The 21,102-nt window shown below is 40.5% G+C and overlaps 2 protein-coding genes across 2 annotated transcripts in view; both read left to right on the top strand.

Moving 5' to 3' along the window:
* Window positions 1-8,681, top strand: part of slc38a6 (solute carrier family 38 member 6) — a gene marked incomplete at its 3' end in the record, with an annotated part of 9,179 nt that extends 498 nt beyond the window's left edge. The window contains 16 exon segments of the mRNA XM_083906758.1: window positions 263-393; window positions 512-572; window positions 575-587; window positions 1,175-1,227; window positions 1,317-1,356; window positions 3,319-3,397; window positions 5,557-5,642; window positions 5,726-5,784; window positions 5,877-5,948; window positions 6,330-6,386; window positions 6,858-6,937; window positions 7,491-7,591; window positions 7,697-7,821; window positions 8,079-8,223; window positions 8,416-8,510; window positions 8,598-8,681. Coding sequence (XP_083762884.1) covers window positions 263-393; window positions 512-572; window positions 575-587; window positions 1,175-1,227; window positions 1,317-1,356; window positions 3,319-3,397; window positions 5,557-5,642; window positions 5,726-5,784; window positions 5,877-5,948; window positions 6,330-6,386; window positions 6,858-6,937; window positions 7,491-7,591; window positions 7,697-7,821; window positions 8,079-8,223; window positions 8,416-8,510; window positions 8,598-8,681 — 1,281 coding nt within the window.
* A 9,166-nt stretch (window positions 8,682-17,847) lies between these two features.
* prkcha (protein kinase C, eta, a) overlaps window positions 17,848-21,102 on the top strand; it is a 28,446-nt gene continuing 25,191 nt past the window's right edge. The window contains exons 1-2 of the mRNA XM_083910176.1: window positions 17,848-17,883; window positions 19,645-20,010. Coding sequence (XP_083766302.1) covers window positions 19,663-20,010 — 348 coding nt within the window. The 5' untranslated portion in view covers window positions 17,848-17,883; window positions 19,645-19,662. The remainder of the gene's footprint in view (window positions 17,884-19,644; window positions 20,011-21,102) is intronic.

The raw sequence follows: 21,102 nt of genomic DNA, 5'->3' as shown, positions 1-21,102 counted from the left end.
CCTTATCCTGAGCTCAGGCAGCTGTCCACACACAGCCAGCCGCTCAAATCCCAGCCCCATCCATTTCCATCCCCTGATCCTACATGCCACTGCAGTGTTGTTTTATGACATCCATCATCAGGACAGGCCAGTTGTTGTAAATACTGTCCACTAAAGCTCGCACAGAAATAATCTCTGCTCTCCTTTATCTTCACACTCACTGTTTAACTCTGTTATTGTTTATCTTTCTACCATCCCTCTCTCTTTTTTTTTACATTTTCAGACATTAGGAGAGACCAGGGTCAAAGGAGCTTCCTTCATGTCCTCCGTGTTTAACCTGATGAATGCCATCATGGGCAGTGGTATACTGGGTCTGGCTTATGCCATGGCAAACACTGGTATATTTGGTTTCTGGTAAGAATGCTCTCGTCATGCCTTCCACAATGGAGTTGTTTAAACATCAAGTCGCTTTCCAAATATTTTTGACATCATTCGACCACTGATCTCTCTCCAATCTACCTTTCATCGCTAGTATTCTGTTGATACTCGTGTCCAGCCTGGCAACGTACTCTGTACATCTCCTTCTGAAGCTATGTGTGACCAAACAGGTGAGATACTGACAGTCTAACTTTAGACGAGTTTTGTTCATCCAGATGTTTAAATCCACACCCTGAACCACGCCCTTTCTTCACTCGTGATTAAATCAGTGCTACCTGCTTTGTCGTCTGTTTTAAGACCTACTGTATATTCCTCTCTTTTTGTGTTTCTTCCTAATTGATTCAGGTGGAGTAATGATTGATAATGAGCCAAGATGGGAGATTAAAAGAGATTATAAAGGAATGTGTGAACTAGTAATCATCACCCAGTTTCTGTTGAGAATGTGATGTTAGGACAATCTTGTTCTATTCTTTTTAAATGGCTGATTATAGTATGGCTCATTAGCTGTATTTACATCAATAGTTTGATCAGATACTGCTATGTAAACATTATAATTGCCTTGACCACAATTAGGCCATACTCAGAATAACAATTAAACTAATGTTAATTGCATTGTAGACATCTTAATCAGATTATAACGTCCTATTGGAGGTTTTACAGCATGTAATTAGATAAATCAAATCATCAAATTCTTAATGAGTGTGAATATTGGTGTCCTATGTAAACATAGTCATTGTTATTGATTTGACTATCATAGGCATCAACTCATATGAAGATCTTGGAGGGAAAGCCTTACAAAAACCAGGAAAAGTAAGTGTTGCCTTGAGGATTACAAAGAAATTCACACACTTGTATATTTCACAAATTTGCACATTAACCTTTTCATCCAATCTTCTCAGTTTCTCGTTGGTGTCGCTATTCTCATTCAAAATATGGGCGGTAAGTCTGCTGTAACTTTACACTTTCATTATTTCTGAAATTTGTTTGAAGTTTGATAACTTTATAGAAGCTCAGTGGTGAGGAGGAGGAGGATGCAGAGTGCTGTGAGCCCAGTTCTTGCTAGTTCATTGTGGAGGTAGATAGTGCCTCCTACTGGAGATCTGAGTTTCACTCCCCACTTCCTGTAAGGCCATTATCCTGGCTTCCCTGATAACCTTTGACTCTGTCGCCGCTGTCCTCACAGACCCCTTCCCCTGGGCCTGAAACCTGACTTTGTGTCTAATTGATCAGTGATGGTAAAAACCCACCACAACAATCTGAGTGTTGAGTAACCTAATGGGACTCTTCCATTTATTTCCAACCCCCATCCCCTCACTTCGCTCCACTGCCATCTCTATCTGTGCCTCGGCCACAAACTGCGCTTCCCAGACAGTAGAGGATGGAGGTGGTAGCTCCTGTGCAGTCATTAGTGGCACGGCTGAGTGGATTATTGCCAGGCCCTCTGGTATGTTTGTGGTTTTCCCAGCATGGGGCAGTATGTGTGAGATTGTGAGAGCACAGCACTCCAGCATGCATCTGTCTGCACCCCGAGCCTCTTTTATAAGAGTGCAATTAGTCTCACTCTGAGTAAACATTCATCTGCACTGCCAAAGGCTGATGGGCCAATTGACCTTAATTACTGACCAGCCCAGAGCTCTCACAGCCTACCTCTCCCTTCACTCATAATGAAATGAAAGTGGCTCTGGCTTCTGTTGAATACACACACTCGCTGCTTTGTGACCACACACACACACATGGTCCACAGCAATTTTACATGAATGCTTATTATTAGAACATGTTTTCTTACCACTTGACCAGTAATAATCCCTTTTCTTCACTCAAGGGCCTTTTTGATTTGTTTAGAGATGTAAGTATCATCCTCTCATAAAAGTGTTGTGATGCTTGAAGTTAACCAAATGCCTGAAACTAAACCATTGCACCGTCCCTGTTGTGTGATCCCTGTCATTTGTTTCCCACTTGTGTTGTTAAAAAGACTTCATTTTAGTCGTTGGATGAACTTTTGCAGTGAAACGTTTTACATTTTAGTCATTATAACCCATTATTGGCAGAGTTTGGTGCTTCTAAACGTCATTAGGTATTCTCAGAGTGAGTGTCCTTGTGCCTGTGTGGGCTGGAGGATTGTTGGAGGAATTTTCTTCTACAAACAAATACAGGATCTAAGGGATTATGGGCTCGGCTTATTAAATGGCGAGCGCAAGACCTGCCCCAGGGGCAGCAAGTTCCCAGTTAACTCTGGCTATGCCTGGCTTCACAAATTTAAATCCCTTCACATTATCTCCCTTTATGAGTGACCACACACGGGAACTGAATCCCTGTTTTGGAACAAACATATCCTCTTTTCCTGGTACAGTCTCCATCTTCCGTTTTTACCCTTTTCCGTCTCGTGTTTTTTGGGGCTGATGTGACCTTGGCGCCTCCTCTGATTGGCTCCACGAGTGTTCAGGGAAGTATGTTGGAACCTATCAAATTCAGATAATATCCTGTTTCCTTGTGAGGCTGAGGAGGGGAGAAATACCTGGATTAGCGTCAGAGATCATTATTGTTAGCATTCCTCCATCCTGGCTGCTGCTCCTGGTCTCCAGCAACTGGAAGAGCTGCATAATGTCTGTTCCTCTGTACCAAGGGCTTTGCTGATGATCCCTCTGAGCTGCCTGCCCCACCCATCTGCATTAACTCAGAGCCACGGTACCCCCTCCACCCTGCTTTCTATTTCCTTGTGGTGGAAGACACACACCATCCCCACAGCAGCAGTGTAGGATTGCTTGTAGCAGCACAATCATAAACACAGCAGTCGAGTGCTGTGTTTGTGATTTATTAGATTGGCTGGATTGTGTGCAGTTTGTATTTCTTTTGAATTTGAAAAACACATTTACTGAACCTCTCTTCTCCCTCTCCCCCCAGCAATGGCGTCCTATTTGTTCATCTTGAAGTCAGAGCTTCCTGCAGCCATAAGCAGCTTCCTGGGCCCAGACAGCACAGAGTAGGTGTAAAGCTCTCTCTTTTAAATGAGCTGCATTAAGATAACAAATGAGTCACCCGTGCGCTCATGCTGTTGTAGATCATACTGTCTGTCCAAAGTTTACACTTCTGCATGAAGCTACACAAACTGGAATTAGCAGAGCAATAAAAATGTATGAATGATGTGGTGGAAGAAGATTTTTCATCAAACCACAGCACACTGCAAACACTTTGTCTGCGAGCAATTGAGGGGGAAACTTGTGCGCCGTGTGTTGTATAGCATGAAACATGCCCAGAGGAAATGTGTTTATGACACGGAGCCATTCATCACCCTTCAGCAGCAGACGCCTGTGTCTTTCATTGGCCTGCGTGGACGAGCCCTCCAAGCCAAATCCTCGGCCAAGAATGTAACTATCACTTTATTATTGGCCACACTGGTTTAAGCAAAGAGTTGTAGCCACGCTCGGCCCAATCCGTCAACATCTGACTCTTCCACACACAGCTGCTTTGTATTAGCGCTCTCCTTTCACCCCCCAAATCTCTCGCACATGTTCCCCCGGAATCAGACTGATACAAGGGGATATCAGTTTTGCCATTCTAATTGCAGCTCGCTGCTGAGGGAAACACAACATTTCTGTTAATGAGCGGATTTGGGATGTTAACAGTCAATTCCATCAAACCCCCCGAAATAAATGAGTCGCTTGATATTAAAAAGCGTTTCTTTATTCTGGCTCATTTATTGTAATAGGGAAGAGGTTTTTTTTTACTCTGCGTCTGCTCTAATAAAGTGTTTAAGTTTCTCCAATCCTGTTTAAGTTTACTTTCAAGGACGGAGATGTGGACAGCTGTGGCTTTATGCTGATCTTGAGGACTATCAGGCCTCATTTTGCACTTGTACTACAACCTAGGGCTGGGCGATATATATATATATATATATAGGTATACAAAATATATCGATATAGTTCCTTACGGAGCTTTGATTTACAAAAAAAACTGTTATACTGTTTACATTTTATTATCTGAACAGCTGAATGTTTATTCATGAACCACGTGAAGAAGCATGTTTATTATTTATTCACTTGATTTTCCAACTGTTCACTGAAATAGCCAGTTTCAGTAAAACTACTTGTGACATGTCATATTTGACTTTGACTTTGACTTTGACTGAATATTTCATTTCACAGTGCTCCCTTTGCGGAGAAAATATCGGGATATATATCGTATATCGATATTCAGCCTAAATATATCGGGATATGACTTTTGGTCCATATCGCCCAGCCCTACTACAACCTTAACTGAGAGCTTTCCTGTGTCTTGTTATGCCGTGAAATGTTACACATTTCATGGGTCTTTTGGGTATCCTGTGCCTCAAGGCTTCTTAAAATGGAGCCTAATGATGGTCGATGTTGTTTTTTTCACAAGCCTGCTTCTGCATAACAGAAATGTAAAAGCAGAGAAGGCGGTCAGTGAAGTCGCGGACAAGCTAAACTTAGCTTAGAGTAGAAGTGATTGGACGGGAGAGAGTGGAGGTCAGAGCAGAGGTCTCACTGACATCCAGTTACAGGGCAGAAATGGTGTAGACGCAGAGGCAAATCCATCAGCGCCTATGGAAGCGCCACAGCTGTGAAACTGCCAAACAAGGGTCAGTGGGTGTTGATGTGGTCAGAGCAGGTGCTGCTGACTGTGGAAGCCCCATAAAGAGTTGTGGAGCCAGTCCCTCATGACCCCCACGCCGCAGTCCGACATACAGCAGCATCAGGCAGCACCCTTCAACCCCGACTGAGCCAGCATGCCTTTCACATGTGTCACCTCGATCGCTGCCCCTCCTCCTCCTCCTCCTCCTCCTAGAGCTCCTCAATCCTGAGTAAACCGTCAAGGCTATCCCTCAGCTAAGGAAAATATTTTCCCTCTTCTGCAAAAATCCGGCAAAGTGAAATGTGGCCTCGTCTGACGGAGCAACGCAACGTTTGCATGTGAATTACATAATTGTTATGGTTAGCAAGAGCTAAAGCCCCTTAATTCGTACCACATGACGAATCTGTCGCTCTTTATTTGAGCACAAAATGGAGACAAATTTCCAGAGCCGGTCCACTTTAGGGAACCAAAGATTAATCTCTGCCATCCCTGACATTTCAGATGCAGAGAAAATGGTCATGATTCATGTCCTCTTTTGTTTTCCAGAAACACCTGGTATGGAGATGGCAGAATGCTTCTGATCCTCGTCACAATCTGTGTTGTCTTACCTTTGTCAATATTGCCAAAAATTGGTAGGTCTATCAAACAGCACATTGATTTGCTGCTCAGGCTAAATCAAACTGTTGATTCTCACCAGATGTCTCTTACATCACAGGCTTCCTGGGATACACCAGTAGCATCGCTTTCTTCTTCATGCTGTACTTCACAGTTGTGGTGAGTTTTTAATGTTCAGCCCTCCAAAAATGACATATTTTCCTTCATATCACCTCTTCTGTTGTTGACCCACTGTGTTGTCTCATTTCCAGATTGTGGTGAAGAAATGGTCCATCCCCTGCCCGCTGCCCCACAACGTGACTCTGCTTTCAGAAGCCTCCCAGGTAACAACACGTCCCTGTTTCCTCCTGTTCGTATTCATAAGATTCCAATGTCACGGCCAAAGGATTAGAAGGGAAAACCCAGAGGATTGAGTTTACTGATTGGGTCAGCTCCGTTTGGCTGATGAGGACCAGAGAAGCGTGTAGAGCACTGTTTATGATGAATGGTGCCAGTCCTGAGGGGGAGGAAGCTCAGGTGACCTTTGTCTGAGACTGGAAGTGAACTCTGACCTATAGAAATTATGCAGACCATACTATACCCTCAGTCCTGGCATCAGTTAATTGTTTTCATTTGGAATCGTTGGAATTTAGCTGCAGCAGCTTTCCAGAGGACATCTCCTTTTTACAAATAACTCACTCCCTCTTCTCTCTTTGTTTCTCCAGGTATCAAATTCCACTGACTCAGAGTGTACGCCCAAACTCTTTGTCATCTCCAGCGAGGTATGTATATAAAACTGGTGGGGGCTGGGTGGGAGGAGGTGGGGGTTTTTTCTTTCCGCGCTGCACAAGCGGAAGCGGTGAGTTGGCAGTGACGAGCTTTAGATCCGAACGAATCTGGTGACAAGTCACACCACTTATCTAAGAAAGAGTGGCTACACGTGTAAAAGGGACTCAAGTTCACGGGTGCAGCTGGCCGTCATGTGGGTTACGCAAAAAAAGTTCAGAATATACATGTGGTATGCAGATTTACACGCAGCACATATTGGTGCCACTTGCTCAGACCTGGATCCTCCGGAATTGCACTTGCACGGTGTTTTAGAGACGCATGTTTACGTTTGTGTGGGTCCAGTTTTTCAGGAAACGCTCACACAATGAAACCCAGCTATGAAACCCACGACTATGCAAACCATACCTTGACCCACATGCTCCCTCACCTCTGATTATTTTCCTAATGATGGTTGTGTGTTGCAGAGTGCCTACGCCATCCCCACCATGGCCTTCTCCTTTCTGTGCCACACAGCCATCCTGCCCATCTACTGTGAACTGGACCAGTGGGTTAATTTAATTACATACACCACTGTTGAAAAGTTTGGGGTCACTTAGAAATGTCCTTATTTTTGAAGGAAAAGCACCTTTTTTCAATGTATATAGCATTGAATGAATCATAAATGCACTCTATACATTGTTAATTTGGTAAACGACTATTCTAGCTGCAAACGTCTGGTTTTAATGGAATATTTCTCTCCAGTGTTCTAATGGTACATTGTGTTTGCTAATCGGGTTAGAAGGCTATTGGATGATTAGAAAACCCTTGAAAACCCTTGTGCAATTATGTTAGCACAGCTGAAAACACTTTTGATGGTGCTTTGACGAAAGGGCAAAATTATTAATTTGAATAAAAATCATTATTTCTAATCTTGTCAATGTCTTGACAATATTTACTATTCATTTTGCAACTCTTTTGATGAATAAAGTGCGACTTTTAATGGGAAACTTGGAAAAATTGTGTAGGTGACCCCATACTTTTGAACGGTAATGTGTATTTATATATAATTCCAAATTTGCTATAATTACATGCATTTAACATCTTCTTGTGTTTTTCAGGCCTACTAAGGCCAGGATGCAGAACGTTACAAATGTCAGTATTGGCTTAAGCTTCCTGCTGTACCTCATTTCCGCGCTGTTTGGCTACCTCACCTTCTACGGTAAATCACTGAATTAAAGATAATGTAGCTACACCTGAAAATCGGGGTATGTTACATGTCCGCGCGGTGGCCTCACTCATTTGTCCTGCTGTGTCCCGTTCACAGCTCAAGTGAACTCTGAGCTGCTGCTCGGTTACGATGCGTTCATGCCGCGGGACGTCATGGTGATGTTGGTCCGGTTGGCCATCCTCCTCTCCGTGTTGCTGACTGTTCCTCTGATTCATTTCCCTGTAAGTAGTAGAGCATCTCTCCATCTATCTGTCTACTTATTGTATGCAGGTAAAAATTAAAAAGTAAAGTTGATTTGTTATTTATAAAGATGTGTTTTAGCAAATCTGTCATTTTAAAAGCTATAAAATATGAATTTCTGTCTCTTGTTAGTGCTTTTTTTTTTTTTTACAAATTGTGAGCTTAATTCAGGGATATGTGATGATATAACACAGATGTGATGGATAAGTGTCTTGGCTGATTATTGTGTGTTCTCCAGGCCCGTAAGGCTGTGATCTTGCTGTTACGTGGAAGTCGTCCTTTCTCCTGGCCGATCCACATCATCACAACTCTAAGCATCCTGGGTGTGGTGTTGATCATGGCCATCTTTGTCCCCGATATCAGAAATGTGTTTGGAATCGTGGGTATGTGCGGCGTTTTTGTATGACTCTCACAGCTGGTTTCTGTGTGTGATTCCGGCTGACTGTAAAAGCAGCCAAACATTCCACAGTTATTGATCACGCTGGCTAAAATCACAGTATTTGCTCATATATTATTAATGAAACAGCCCTGCATGTAGTCAGTGCAAGTCAAATGCTTCTTCTCCCCCTCCTTAGGATCAACAACATCCACCTGCCTGATGTTTATTTTCCCGAGCATCTTCTACCTCAAGATCGGCACACAAAACCTCAGATCCTTTGACTCCATCGCGGTACATACAAATACACACTCCAGTCACGCGTACAGACAAAACAGCTTATATTTATTAACCACAATGTTTTTGGTTCTTTGTTTCCAGGCCATACTGTTGATCATCTTTGGAGTCATTATGGGAGTCTCCAGCCTCTCGTTTATCTTCATGACGTGGATGCAGAACTCGTAACCCTCGGTCGGAATGTCAAACACGTGAGCAGAGAAAAGAGAACTCAGTACTGTATAATAAAAAAAGGGAACTGTTTCTTACTTATCAGCATTATCGCAAGCAAAAATATCTTTTGGACAAGTTGTTCTCAACAATAAATTAGTGTTTTTGTACTTTTGAACTCAAAGACATTAACCAAACCAAGTGCGCATCGACCAAAATAGACCAAAGGTTATTTTTATGATCCACTCACTAATTTTTACAGGTCTCACGTCCCAGAGTCAGGTTACTCTTTTTGTTTTTAATCTGCCTGCACAAACGGTGGGTGAGGCTTTTGTCACTGTAAGTTCATTCTGTGTCCTTTTTTTTTGTCTTTTTTTCACTTTCTGACAATCATCTTGTCTGTGGATCATCGGGTCCACATTTGGCAATTTTTGCACAGCATTACTCCTCATTTTTTATTTTATTCTTTTTTTTAAAAATGTTCTTTTATGCTTTCTATTTTTATCTTTTAGTCAGTGTATTGATTTTCCACGTATGGAAGATATTAAATAGTATTAGGGCCACATGCAAACACATTTTTTTCAAAGAAAGTGGAAAAAAATTACAACTGCATGAATTGACATGAGATTAAAGTCAGAATTCTTAGATTAAAGTCAAATTTCTGAGATTAATGTCAGAATTCTGAGATTAAAGACGATTCAGGAAAAAAAAAGCCATAATTCTGAGATTAAAGTCAGAATTCTCAGATTAGAGTCAAATTTCTGAGATTAATGTCAGAATTCTGAGATTAAAGACGATTCAGGGAAAAAAAAGCCATAATTCTGAGATTAAAGTCAGAATTCTCAGATTAAAGTCAAATTTCTGAGATTAATGTCAGAATTCTGAGATTAAAGACGATTCAGGAAAAAAAATCCATAATTCTGAGATTATTTATAAGTCAGATTTCTGAAGAATTTAGACTTTTTTTCTCAGAATTCATGCCATTTTCTTTCTTTCAAATTTTTTTCTTTACATGTGGCCCTAACACTGTCACTCACTTAGAGTACAAATCTCAGGTTAAAATGGTTCTGCTGCTACGTAGCAGCAACATATAAAAAATGATATACTCCATGTTGTTATTATGTAAAAATAAAGAAATTCAAATCAAAAAGGGAACTTGTTCTGCACTGAGACGTCAGTCTGCTTGTGGAAAGCTCATCGCTCTGTCATGTCACATTCATATCTGTGTGTTTGATTGACAGGCCCAGTATTGACATTGAGACCCACTCCTTAGTGTTGTCATGTGGGTTCAGCCTGTGGCTAATGAAAGGCACATGCTCGGTACGTTTCCAATCACGATGTTGTTTAGATTGTCTTCATGCTGCCTCTGGAACCGATGTCCACCCAGCTGCTGCTTTCAATTTAGGGAATTAGGCAGAGCGGCCCCTCCGTCCATCCAGATAGAAGTGGCTGCCCACTCTTCACGCCCCGTAAAGGAGGTTCCCCTAACTTCAGGAAACCACCTCCAAACACAGCTCTCATCTGGAGCACCAGCACTGGATATATGGGGTATTAATAATATATATTATTTGCTGGTATTTACTTTTAAGTGAGTACCACTTTTTTGTGTTCGATACCAATATCAACAACTCGCTTTGCCGAGTCATTTCAAAGACATAATTTGACACAAGTCAAACATGACTCAGCTAAAATGCTTTTGCATATTTTTATTTACATTTTTACAGCCTGTGCATAGTGAAACATGCAATATATATATATATAGGATTTTTGGATTGTATCGGATTCTACATTTTTATCTGTGTCCGATAGCCGATCCAGTGATTTTGACCAATATCATTCAGTATATTAATAATAAGAGATTATGTTGAATACTAGTATGTACAAACTATAAATATGCAAGTATCTCTCTCTCTTTATATATATATACATATATGCTTATATATATAAGTAATACATATACCCATAATAAACAACAAACAACAGTAAATAGTGAAAAAACTAAAATGAAAGTGAGTTAAAGTGACAAATGATGCAGTTTTAGCAGCAGTAGTACTCAAAGTGACATCATGATATATGACCTGGCCTCACAAATACTGCAGTCTGCAGTTTAACTTATTCTCCTGCTCCCCTAGAGTGCATCTTCCCCCTCAGTTATCTCTGTGTGCAGCACAGGATTACCACCTAGTGTCAGACTGTGTTCACAGCACTTCATCCATTCCTCATCATTTCATTTCCCTGACATTCCTCTCTCGGTTTATAAAAGCCCTAAACTATAGGACGAGATAACCAGATGCTCCAATTTTCTCCCACTTTTCATCGTGTGTGTCTGAGAACACGCACGTTAATGCGGAGCGAGGCTGTTTTTATGGAGGACTCGCTGAGGCGGGAGTTCTTGGCGTGGCGTGGCCGTGGGGCGGGAGTGTTTTTGTTTAGTTAAACTCGGTCTCACTCTGGGCCCATGTCCAGCAGTATGACAACACCATCTCCCAGGGTTAAAGGATGGAAAGAGGCGGAGGAACGATGGTGGGCTGAAATTGAAACCCTGTTGGCAGCCCGGGTTCTTGTATTGTTTTAAGAGGTGTTGGCTGTGTTCTTTGAAAATGATTTTCTGTTGTTGGGGGATCAGGATTTTTGACGAACAGCTGGGTCCGATCTGATTGTCCACACTTTGACCTTTGACATCATTCGAGTACCTTCTTTCTCCCTCAGGCTGTTGCACAATAGTTCACTTTTTTCACAATTCTCATTTGCTCTGACCTGCAACTGTGAGCTGTCAGGTCTCATATAGACAGGTGTGTGTGTTTCCTAATCAAGTTCAATCAATTGAATTAAACACAGCTGGACTCCAGTAAAGGTGTAGAACTATATCAAGGATGATCAGAAGAAAAGGACAGTTAAATATACAAGTTTCACAGCAAAGGGTCTGAATACTTATTATTATCATAACTTTAATAAATATGTCTACAATTCTGATGTTATTCTGTCTGCTGTGCATACTTAATAAGGAAAAAAACTTAAAAACTTAAATGACTTTAGCAAGTGGCTGCAAATTAACAGTGAAACATTTAAGGGGGTCTGAATACTTTCCATACCCACTGTGTGTATATATGTATAAATATATATATATGTGTATATATATATATGAATATATATATGTATACATATATATATATATATATATGTATAAAAAACAATAGCCGTAAAGGGCAGTACAGACTTCAAGGAGGTAGTGACCTATTTAGTCTAATGTTGTAGTCATTAGTCATATCTTCATAGCAGGTCTTGCACATTTTAAAGCCAAGCCAGTATTGCCAATTTGAAGCCAATATCGTACCGATAATACGTGCAGATAATATGGTGCCGATAATACCTCATCGATAATACGTGCAGACGATATTGTACAGATTGCATTGTGCTGTTAATATCGTGCAGATAATATTGTACAAATAGAATTGTGCTGTTAATATTGTGCAGATAATACAGTGCCGATAATACGTGCAGATAATATCATGTTGATAATACGTGCAGATAATATCGTGCCGATAATACGTGCAGATAATATTGTACAGATAGCATCGTGCTGTTAATATCGTGCAGATAATACGTGCATATATCGTGCCGATAATATACGTGCCGATGATATCATGCCAATAATACATGCAGATAATATTGTGCCGATAATAAGTCACCGATAATACGTGCAGATAATATTGTACAGATAGCATCGTGCTGTTAATATCGTGCAGATAATACTGTGCCTATAATACGTGCAGATATCGTGCCGATAATACCTCACCGATAATACGTGCAGATAATATTGTACAGATAGCATCGTGCTGTTAATATCGTGCAGATAATACTGTGCCTATAATACGTGCAGATATCGTGCCGATAATACCTCACCGATAATACGTGCAGATAATATTGTACAGATAGCATCGTGCTGTTAATATCGTGCAGATAATACTGTGCCTATAATACGTGCAGATATCGTGCCGATAATACCTCACCGATAATACGTGCAGATAATATTGTACAGATAGCATCGTGCTGTTAATATCGTGCAGATAATACTGTGCCTATAATACGTGCAGATATCGTGCCGATAATACCTCACCGATAATACGTGCAGATAATATTGTACAGATAGCATCGTGCTGTTAATATCGTGCAGATAATACTGTGCCTATAATACGTGCAGATATCGTGCCGATAATACCTCACCGATAATACGTGCAGATAATATTGTACAGATAGCATCGTGCTGTTAATATCGTGCAGATAATACCGTGCCTATAATATATGTGCAGATGATATCATGCCGATAATACATGCATATAATATTGTGCCGATAATAAGTCACCGATAATACGTGCCGATAATATCGTGCCGATAATGACCCACATGATAATGATATGATGAACAACAACCAGTTAAGTAGGTTGTAAAAAGAAATCAAACATGTTTAAATAAGTACAGGCTAGTGGATAAATACTGGATGGTTTGATTCCCGGCTGTGAGTTCAATTCTTTACTCAATTATCTGGTAATTGTATACATAAAAAAACAAGTAATTGGCTTGGATCATCAGCAGAAAGCGTCCATCCTCAGCATTTGTTTGACTGACTGTTGGTCAGTGCTGTCTCCATGTCCTCACACAGTAGTGGACGCGAGGACCTGAGTATCTGAGCCAAAGCACAGCCACATCTGCTTTGTGTTTACCCACACAACATTCCTCGGTGTGTCCAGGGTCTTTGCACACACGCATGTTAATGGCGGTTGGCATGATGAGTGGTGGCCCAGTTAGTCACGGCGGTGCGCTCGCTGCAACTCGTCAAACTGCCCCACGGACACACAAGTGTCATCCCTGATGAAGTGCTCTCCCCGTCCAATTGTTCCCCTTCTTCCCTTCCAGCGTGTCCGTCCCCTCTCGTCCAACACCGCCGCATGCTCCTCTCCCCGTTTTCAATCGATTTCCATGCTCCATCAGTAAACATGCTCTGTGTGTCACAGTGAGAGCATTCCTCGCTCCTTCTTTGAGGACTCTTTATGAGACGGCAGATGCTAGAGTCATTAAATTTATTCTTTTTACACTCAAATCTCTCCATGCGGGGGGAAAATTACAAGCCTCCCGTTATGGAAGGTCAGCTAACGAGGCGTGCATTCAACAGGAAGAGAGGAGAATAAGTGTCTCATATTCGCTGGTAACAACTCAACTATAAAATCAATGACTGAGGCCTCTCTCTAGACGTCCTTCTTTGAATCTACAGCTATAAAATGTTGCTGTCTTGTGTTTAGACTCTTGGAAAGTGTGTGTGACACGATCTAAAGAAAACAGACGTGACTCACCGAGACATAATAAAAGACAATTGGAGCGAGAATGACAGAAATTAGAGCCAAAGGTGAAATATGTGTTTTGTAAATAAACAATGTGGGGATTCATGATGTTATTTTGGCCGATGATGAGCAAGGGGTGGAAGGTTGGAAGAGTCCTGATGGAGGTCCAGTGGTCAGCAGCACAGTATGGGGGTTCAGTCTGTGTTTTTTGGGGTCGGGGGGTGGTTGAGCTTGTCTCTGTGATCCCATCAGCCCTCGGCTGAGCTCTTAATGCAACCCTGACGCCTCGCTGGCGCAGTGACCACGCTGCCTCACATCTGGAGCCGATTACACTGGAGGAGCTGTGACAGAATCCCCTCCACCACCACCACCACCACCACCCCCACTATCACCACCACTCTACTCTACATGCTCTGTCCTGACACAGCTCTGACCATTCCCCCACTTACACCTTCCTTCTTTTTTTGTGCCAAACCCACTTTCCTTTCCCTTTCTCCCTCACAAATGAAAACACAACCTCCAAACTCACCAGCCTTGTTCCGTTGCTTTCATCTCACCGGCTTATGAAGACACCAAGAGAGCCTTGCGTTGCCTGTTTCAAGTCCAGTCACTTTATTTGTACCCATAACTCGATTACTGGCACCCTTTGACAAACATCGTACAGACATAATAATACGTGAAATAAAAACATGATAAAACTAAGTCAACAAAAGGACTCCAGGCTTCACTCATCACAACTTAACGTGCGCAACAACAAACAGACACGAGATCAATGCTGGGCGATGAAAAGTGAATGTTTCAAAAAGAATAGCCATTACAAACTATATAAACAAATAGATATAATGTGCCATGGCTGCTGGGACATCTGTAATCCTGTGTCCGGAGTGGATTACAAGTGGAATTTGTAACGTTTTTGCACACGGATTGATTAGTGATCGTGAGTTTGACGTCTGGATTTATCAATTTAGTGTGTCCAATTTGCCTAATCCCTAAATCTGCATGTCTTTGGCATCCTTGACCCACAGAACCATAAATCCTCAGTTTGTGCCAGACATTATTCAGTGTAATATTACACTAGTGTCTGAAACTTGTACTGAGTGTTTGACAAATTAGGACCTGGCATTTTTTGGTATCTCAACTAACAAGGAGCTTAAATTAAACCCAACCTTTGGCACCGTTAAACGAGCACGTTTTAATGCCTTTTAATTTACTTTATTGTGTCTTTTGTTCATTATTCTGTACAGCACTGTGGTTGCTTTAAAGTGCTTAACAAACACAGAGAGAAACTGAGGATAAATCTCCTTTTATTCAACACTGAACACTGCATTGTGTTTTTATCATTACTACCATTTGACCTTAATGTGTGTGGTACTTTGTATATATATATATATATATATATATATATATATATATATATATATATATATATATATAATGTATATATATATATATATATATATATATATATATATATATATAATGTATATATATATATATATATATATATATATATATTCAACACTGGACACTGCATTGTGTTTTTATCATTACTACCATATGACCTTAATGTGTGTTGTGCTTTGTTATAGTAATTCTAACCTTCTTTTTGCATATACACATATACTGTATATGTGTGTATATGTATATATATTATATAGACACACATATATACTTTATATGTATATATTTGTATATGTATGGGTATACATATATACATATATATACATATATATATATATATATATATATATATATATATATATATATATATATATATTCAACACTGGACACTGCATTTTATTTTTTATTATTACTACCTTTTGACCTTTGACCTTAAAGTGTGTTGTACTTGGGGTTGAGAAAGAGGAGTAGGGTTTTTGTTTTCTTGTTTATTTAAGTGAGCGTTATTCTAACCTTCTTTTTGCATATACACATATATATACATATATTCTGTATATACATATATATGTGTGTATATGTATATATATATATATATGTATATATATGTATATATATGTATATATATATGCATATATCTATAGATATATGCATGTACATGAGGAGGAAAGAAAATAAATTTTGGCCTTGGTATGAGTTTAATTTATGCAGAATAGTTGTGTTTTCCTGTGGTGCAGCACCGGCTGTAAACACCACTTGTGAATAAAGCATGTTTAGTACCACATCAACTTTTACAGGTGTGATTTATGGAGTGCCTTTGCCTCCACACAGGAGAGCCCTGGGATATGTGTGTGTGTAGTGGGGGTGGGGGTTTGGGTTTGGGTTCATGTGCTGCTGAGTGTATAGTATAGGTTTCTATACCTGAGGAGCGTTAGCCCCAGTTTGGACCCGGTGACTGATGGATGTAATTGAGTTTGCGGTTGTGGGGGGAGGTACAGTATATCGGCCCTGTAGGAGTTCTCTCACCGGGGTCAAAGGGATTGGGAGCGGTTTTCGCGGTATCTGTAGCCATACTCTCCCTTTTTTTCCCCCCGCTGCCCTGTTTGGCACCAATGTTATGGTTCATTAGCTGCAGCTATAGGGTGTACCTGGGCAGGCAGCCAGAGGATTAAGCTGTCCTGGGTTACATGGACATAAATTGGAGTGTAGACAGTGGAGTGAATGTGGAAACTCTACAGGTGGCTGAAATTAAGTCATATCAGTCCACTCTGAAATATGGGAGGCTTTTGGTCGCTGGCCTGAGTCATAAAACGTTGGCGCGTTGAGGAGATACATCAGATGAACTGTATGTATTCTTGCCTCGTGTCTGCGTGTGTGTATGTACACACATACCCACAAGTCTGTAAGTCCTGTCAGTTTCTCCCGTGGGTGCATAATTCAAGATGTGGCAGCGATAACTTCTCGCAGAGGGAGTAAGTCAAGGGGTTGAGTATAGGGAAGGAAGGATGGATGGAAGGAAGGAGGGCAAACAGCCATTGACTTGATGGACAGACGGAGAAGAGCCGCCGGTGGAACAAAGACACAAAACAAATCATGCCCCAAAACCATAAATGTGTCAGCTCTGGCTCCAAGGCATGCAGAGGTATAGAGATTTTTAAAGAGGTGCAATAGAGAGAGAGTGAAGGAAACCAGTCTTCTTCTGCCCTCTGCTGGACTGTAAAGCGAATCATGTGCACGGAGGTTAACTGAGGAGAAAACTCACTCTTATTCCTTACACTGTTTGTTGAACGCCTCCATTTCTAAAAAGGTCCATTTCCTTTTCTCACTCGCGTTCACTCTTTCAATTTAGACAGAATGTGTGTATTTTAACCTGAAAGTAAGTGTAAAACTGAGAGTGTTTCCTCATCACTTTCCCTGTGCGTACTTCACCGTCACGACCCTCTCTGCTCAGTAAGGTCATGTCTGAGAGGTTGTTTACAAGACGGTGTGTGTATCCCAGGGATGTGTAAGATCTGGGCTCTTTTATTTATTCCAGCTGGAGCAGAGAGATGTGGAGTGCTGACATTTGGCAGAGTGTGGGTCAGAGGTCAAGTCTAACACCAATAAAGTGGAGACTTTGATCGTGGCATTTATGGATGTAGCCGGCACGGCACACTCAGAGGGAGAGAGAGAGAGTAGAGGAAGAAAGGGAAAGGGGGTAGTAAAGCCATGGCGTTTTGTCTCTCCTGTCAAAAGCAGAAGTTGTACACGCTTTTTACATCGTCCCGTCTTTGATTCACGCGGTGCACTTTACTTTTAGAGCCCCTTCATCATCGTCAGCGCATCACCTCTGCACTTTTCTTCTCTCCTCCATGTTGAATTTGTTATTAATGGTGGATTTTAAACTTGAAAAATACATTTCTTGACCTGGTATTTCTCCTCCTGTTCGCCAGATATGTGTGGATGGAGCTGTGCTGGTCACTGCCAGGTCACACTTGGGAGCAAAGGTGGGTGAAAACTGTCGTGTAAAGCAGCTCATCAAGACCAGAGAAGCTCTATGTAACTACCGACCATTAGCATCTTCTTCTTCTGAGTTTATTTGGTAGTAACTATTATGAATATATCTTTTTAACTTCACGTTTCTGCACTGTTTGTGTCCGTTTTTAACCATGTGTATTTTTATTGTAAAGTAACCTAATTACTATTATTATTATTATTATAATTGTTTTTATTATAACAAAGATAGTTATAGGAAATGTAGTGGAGTAAAAGTACACAATTTTTATTTTGGAAATGTGGTAAAAGTTGCTAGAAATATAAATAACCAAGTATAATCAAGTATAGCTACTTGAATTTTGTACTTAAGTACAATAACAAAGTATTTGAACACTGAATAGAATTGGCACCAGCGCCCCCATGTGGAGGATGAAGCGGTCGAGGTCAGTCAGAAAGTCAGGAAGTAAATAAGTCAGTAATTCAAAAAGTCAACCAGGAAGTAAATATGTCAGTAATTAAAAAAGTCAGCCAGCAAGCAAATAAGTCAGTAATTCAAAAAGTCAGTCAGGAAGTAAAAGTAATTCAAAAAGTCAGTCATGAATTAAATAAGTCAGTAATTCAACAAGTCAATCATGAAATAAATAAATCATTAATTCAAAAAGTCAGTCAGGAAGTAAATACGTAAGTAATTCAAAAAGTCAGTCAGGAAGTAAATAAGTCAGTATTTCAACAAGTCAGTCAGGAAGTAAATAAATCATTAATTCAAAAAGTCAGTCAGGAAGTAAATAAGTCAGTAATTCAACAAGTCAATCATGAAATAAATAAATCATTAATTCAAAAAGTCAGTCAGGAAGTAAATACGTAAGTAATTCAAAAAGTCAGTCAGGAAGTAAATAAGTCAGTATTTCAACAAGTCAATCATGAAATAAATAAATCATTAATTCAAAAAGTCAGTCAGGAAGTAAATACGTAAGTAATTCAAAAAGTCAGTCAGGATGTAAATAAGTCAGTATTTCAACAAGTCAGTCAGGAAGTAAATAAATAATTAATTCAAAAAGTCAGTCAGGAAGTAAATAGGTCAGTAATTCAAAAAGTCAGTCAGGAAGTAAATAAGTCAGTAATTCAAAAAGTCAGTCAGGAAGTTAATAAATCATTAATTCAAAAAAGTCAGTCAGGAAGTAAATACGTAAGTAATTCAAAAAGTCAGACAGGAAGTAAATAAGACAGTAATTCAAAAAGTCAGTCAGGAAGTAAATAAGTCAGTCAGTCAGTGTCAGTAGGTGAGTAAATATATCAGTCGGTGAGAGGGCGACACAGTGTATGTACTGAGCAGAAGACAGGTGCATGATTAACACCTCCAGGAAACAGAGTGATGCATCATGGTTAGTGTAGTAGCAGCCTGAACTACACTCGTCTGGGCCATGTGACACACTGTAGTGTGTGTTTGTGTGTGTGTGTGTGTGTGTGTCTTCTTGTTATGCGGAACTTGTTTTGTGCTGCATGTCAGTGTGTGTGTTGTGGCTTCCTCCTGTTTACTGAAACTTCTTCAAACACTGACAGCAGAAGTCAGTGAGTGCCAGTGTGTGTGTGTGAGTGTGTGTGTGTGTGTGTGTGCAGCAGGAACATGCTGTATAAACCAGGATGGATCCTTTAAGTGAGGGAGAGTTGACGCTAAATTAGTGGGAGTTTTTTTTTTTTTTTTTTGCGCATGTTTGTATGTTTTTTTTTCTTTCATATTTATGTCATTGTTCTCCGGAGTGTCTTTGGCGCAGGACTGAGCGGAAGCCGACATGAAGTTCAACGGTTACATGAAGCTGCGGATCGGCGAGGCTGTGGACCTGAAGCCCACCACCTTCTCGCTCCGCCACAGCGTCATCTTCAACAAGGCGCCGCCGGCTCTGGACCCGTACATCGTGGTGAAGGTGGACGACTACAAGATCGGCCAGACTCACACCAAGCAGAAGACCAACGTGCCCACGTACAACGAGGAGTTCTGCCTCAACGTCACCGACGGCCGACACATCGAGCTGGCCGTGTTCCACGACACCCCGATCGGATACGACGACTTCGTGGCCAACTGCACCATCCAGTTTGAGGACCTCACCAAGACCTGCACCGGGGAAGTGTTCGAGGGATGGGTGAGTGGACAGTGTCACCATATTGTGTTCAAATACTCCAAAAAAATAAATAATAAATTATCATTTTGCTTATTTTAACCATAAAAGGTCCAGAAAATGATCCTATGACTAAGTGCTTTTGCCAATTTTTTCCCAGAATATCAATATCTGGCAGTTATTTACAGTGTATTAGCAACTTAAAATGAAGAAAAACAAACAGTTTTGTGTAGAAAGTTGTACACGAGCACCAGATTTTGCGTTAAATTTTACATTTGAACCATTTAATGCAACTTTTAGTGTGCAAAGAACCATATTTGTCTCCCTCTCCACCCAAATAAAACACACATGGAGCAGTAAAAAACAATTTGACCCATACATTTAAGATAATATCACAATTAAGTTTTTATACGGATAAAATAAAACAAAAATAATTGCATTAAGAACTGCAAAAAGAAAACTGTTCACATTTCGTTGCAGTTTATAGCCACGAAACACAGAATTATGAAGACCTGGTCCTTCTATTGAATGTGGAAAAGTAACTCACTTTGAAATATATAAAGCAATATTTGCATACTTTTATCTATCACCTTGATCTCTAAATAAGAGGTGTTCACTTAGAAAGAAGAAAGTGAAACTGAACTCTTTTTTTTTTTTTTAATTATTCAAAGCTACAGGGAGCCAACAGCAGAAGGGCTGCAAACCTTGCAGACCCCTGTTTTGAGGAGGTGGTATTTCCTGCTCGGGCCTTCTGCCTGTCACACCTCCTCCGGTGCACTTTGGGTCAGATGAAACAGTCACAAAGCACATTTCGATAAGATATCTTGGGGTTATACGTTTTTTTGTGGTAATCTGGATTCAGGATTTAAAAAAAAACAAAAAAAAAACAGTTGTGTATGGACACTGAAGTGGCCTTGGATCCACTTTTTAAAGATGCCAGACTGTTCTATTGCCACTCCCGTTACACCCTAATATTACTTCAAATAGATAAACCACGAGATAGGTGTTTGATAATTGATTTGTATCTTAAGTAAAATCTTGGAAAACACTTTATTTGAAGCTCTTACTATGTCCAAAGTCATAATCAGATAGCAAAACAAGTCAAACCTCATTCTA

This window comes from Microchirus variegatus (genome assembly GCF_963457635.1).
Source record: "Microchirus variegatus genome assembly, chromosome: 2".
Classification (NCBI taxonomy): Eukaryota; Metazoa; Chordata; class Actinopteri; order Pleuronectiformes; family Soleidae; genus Microchirus; species Microchirus variegatus.
This window is presented reverse-complemented; position numbering and strand designations above follow the sequence as displayed.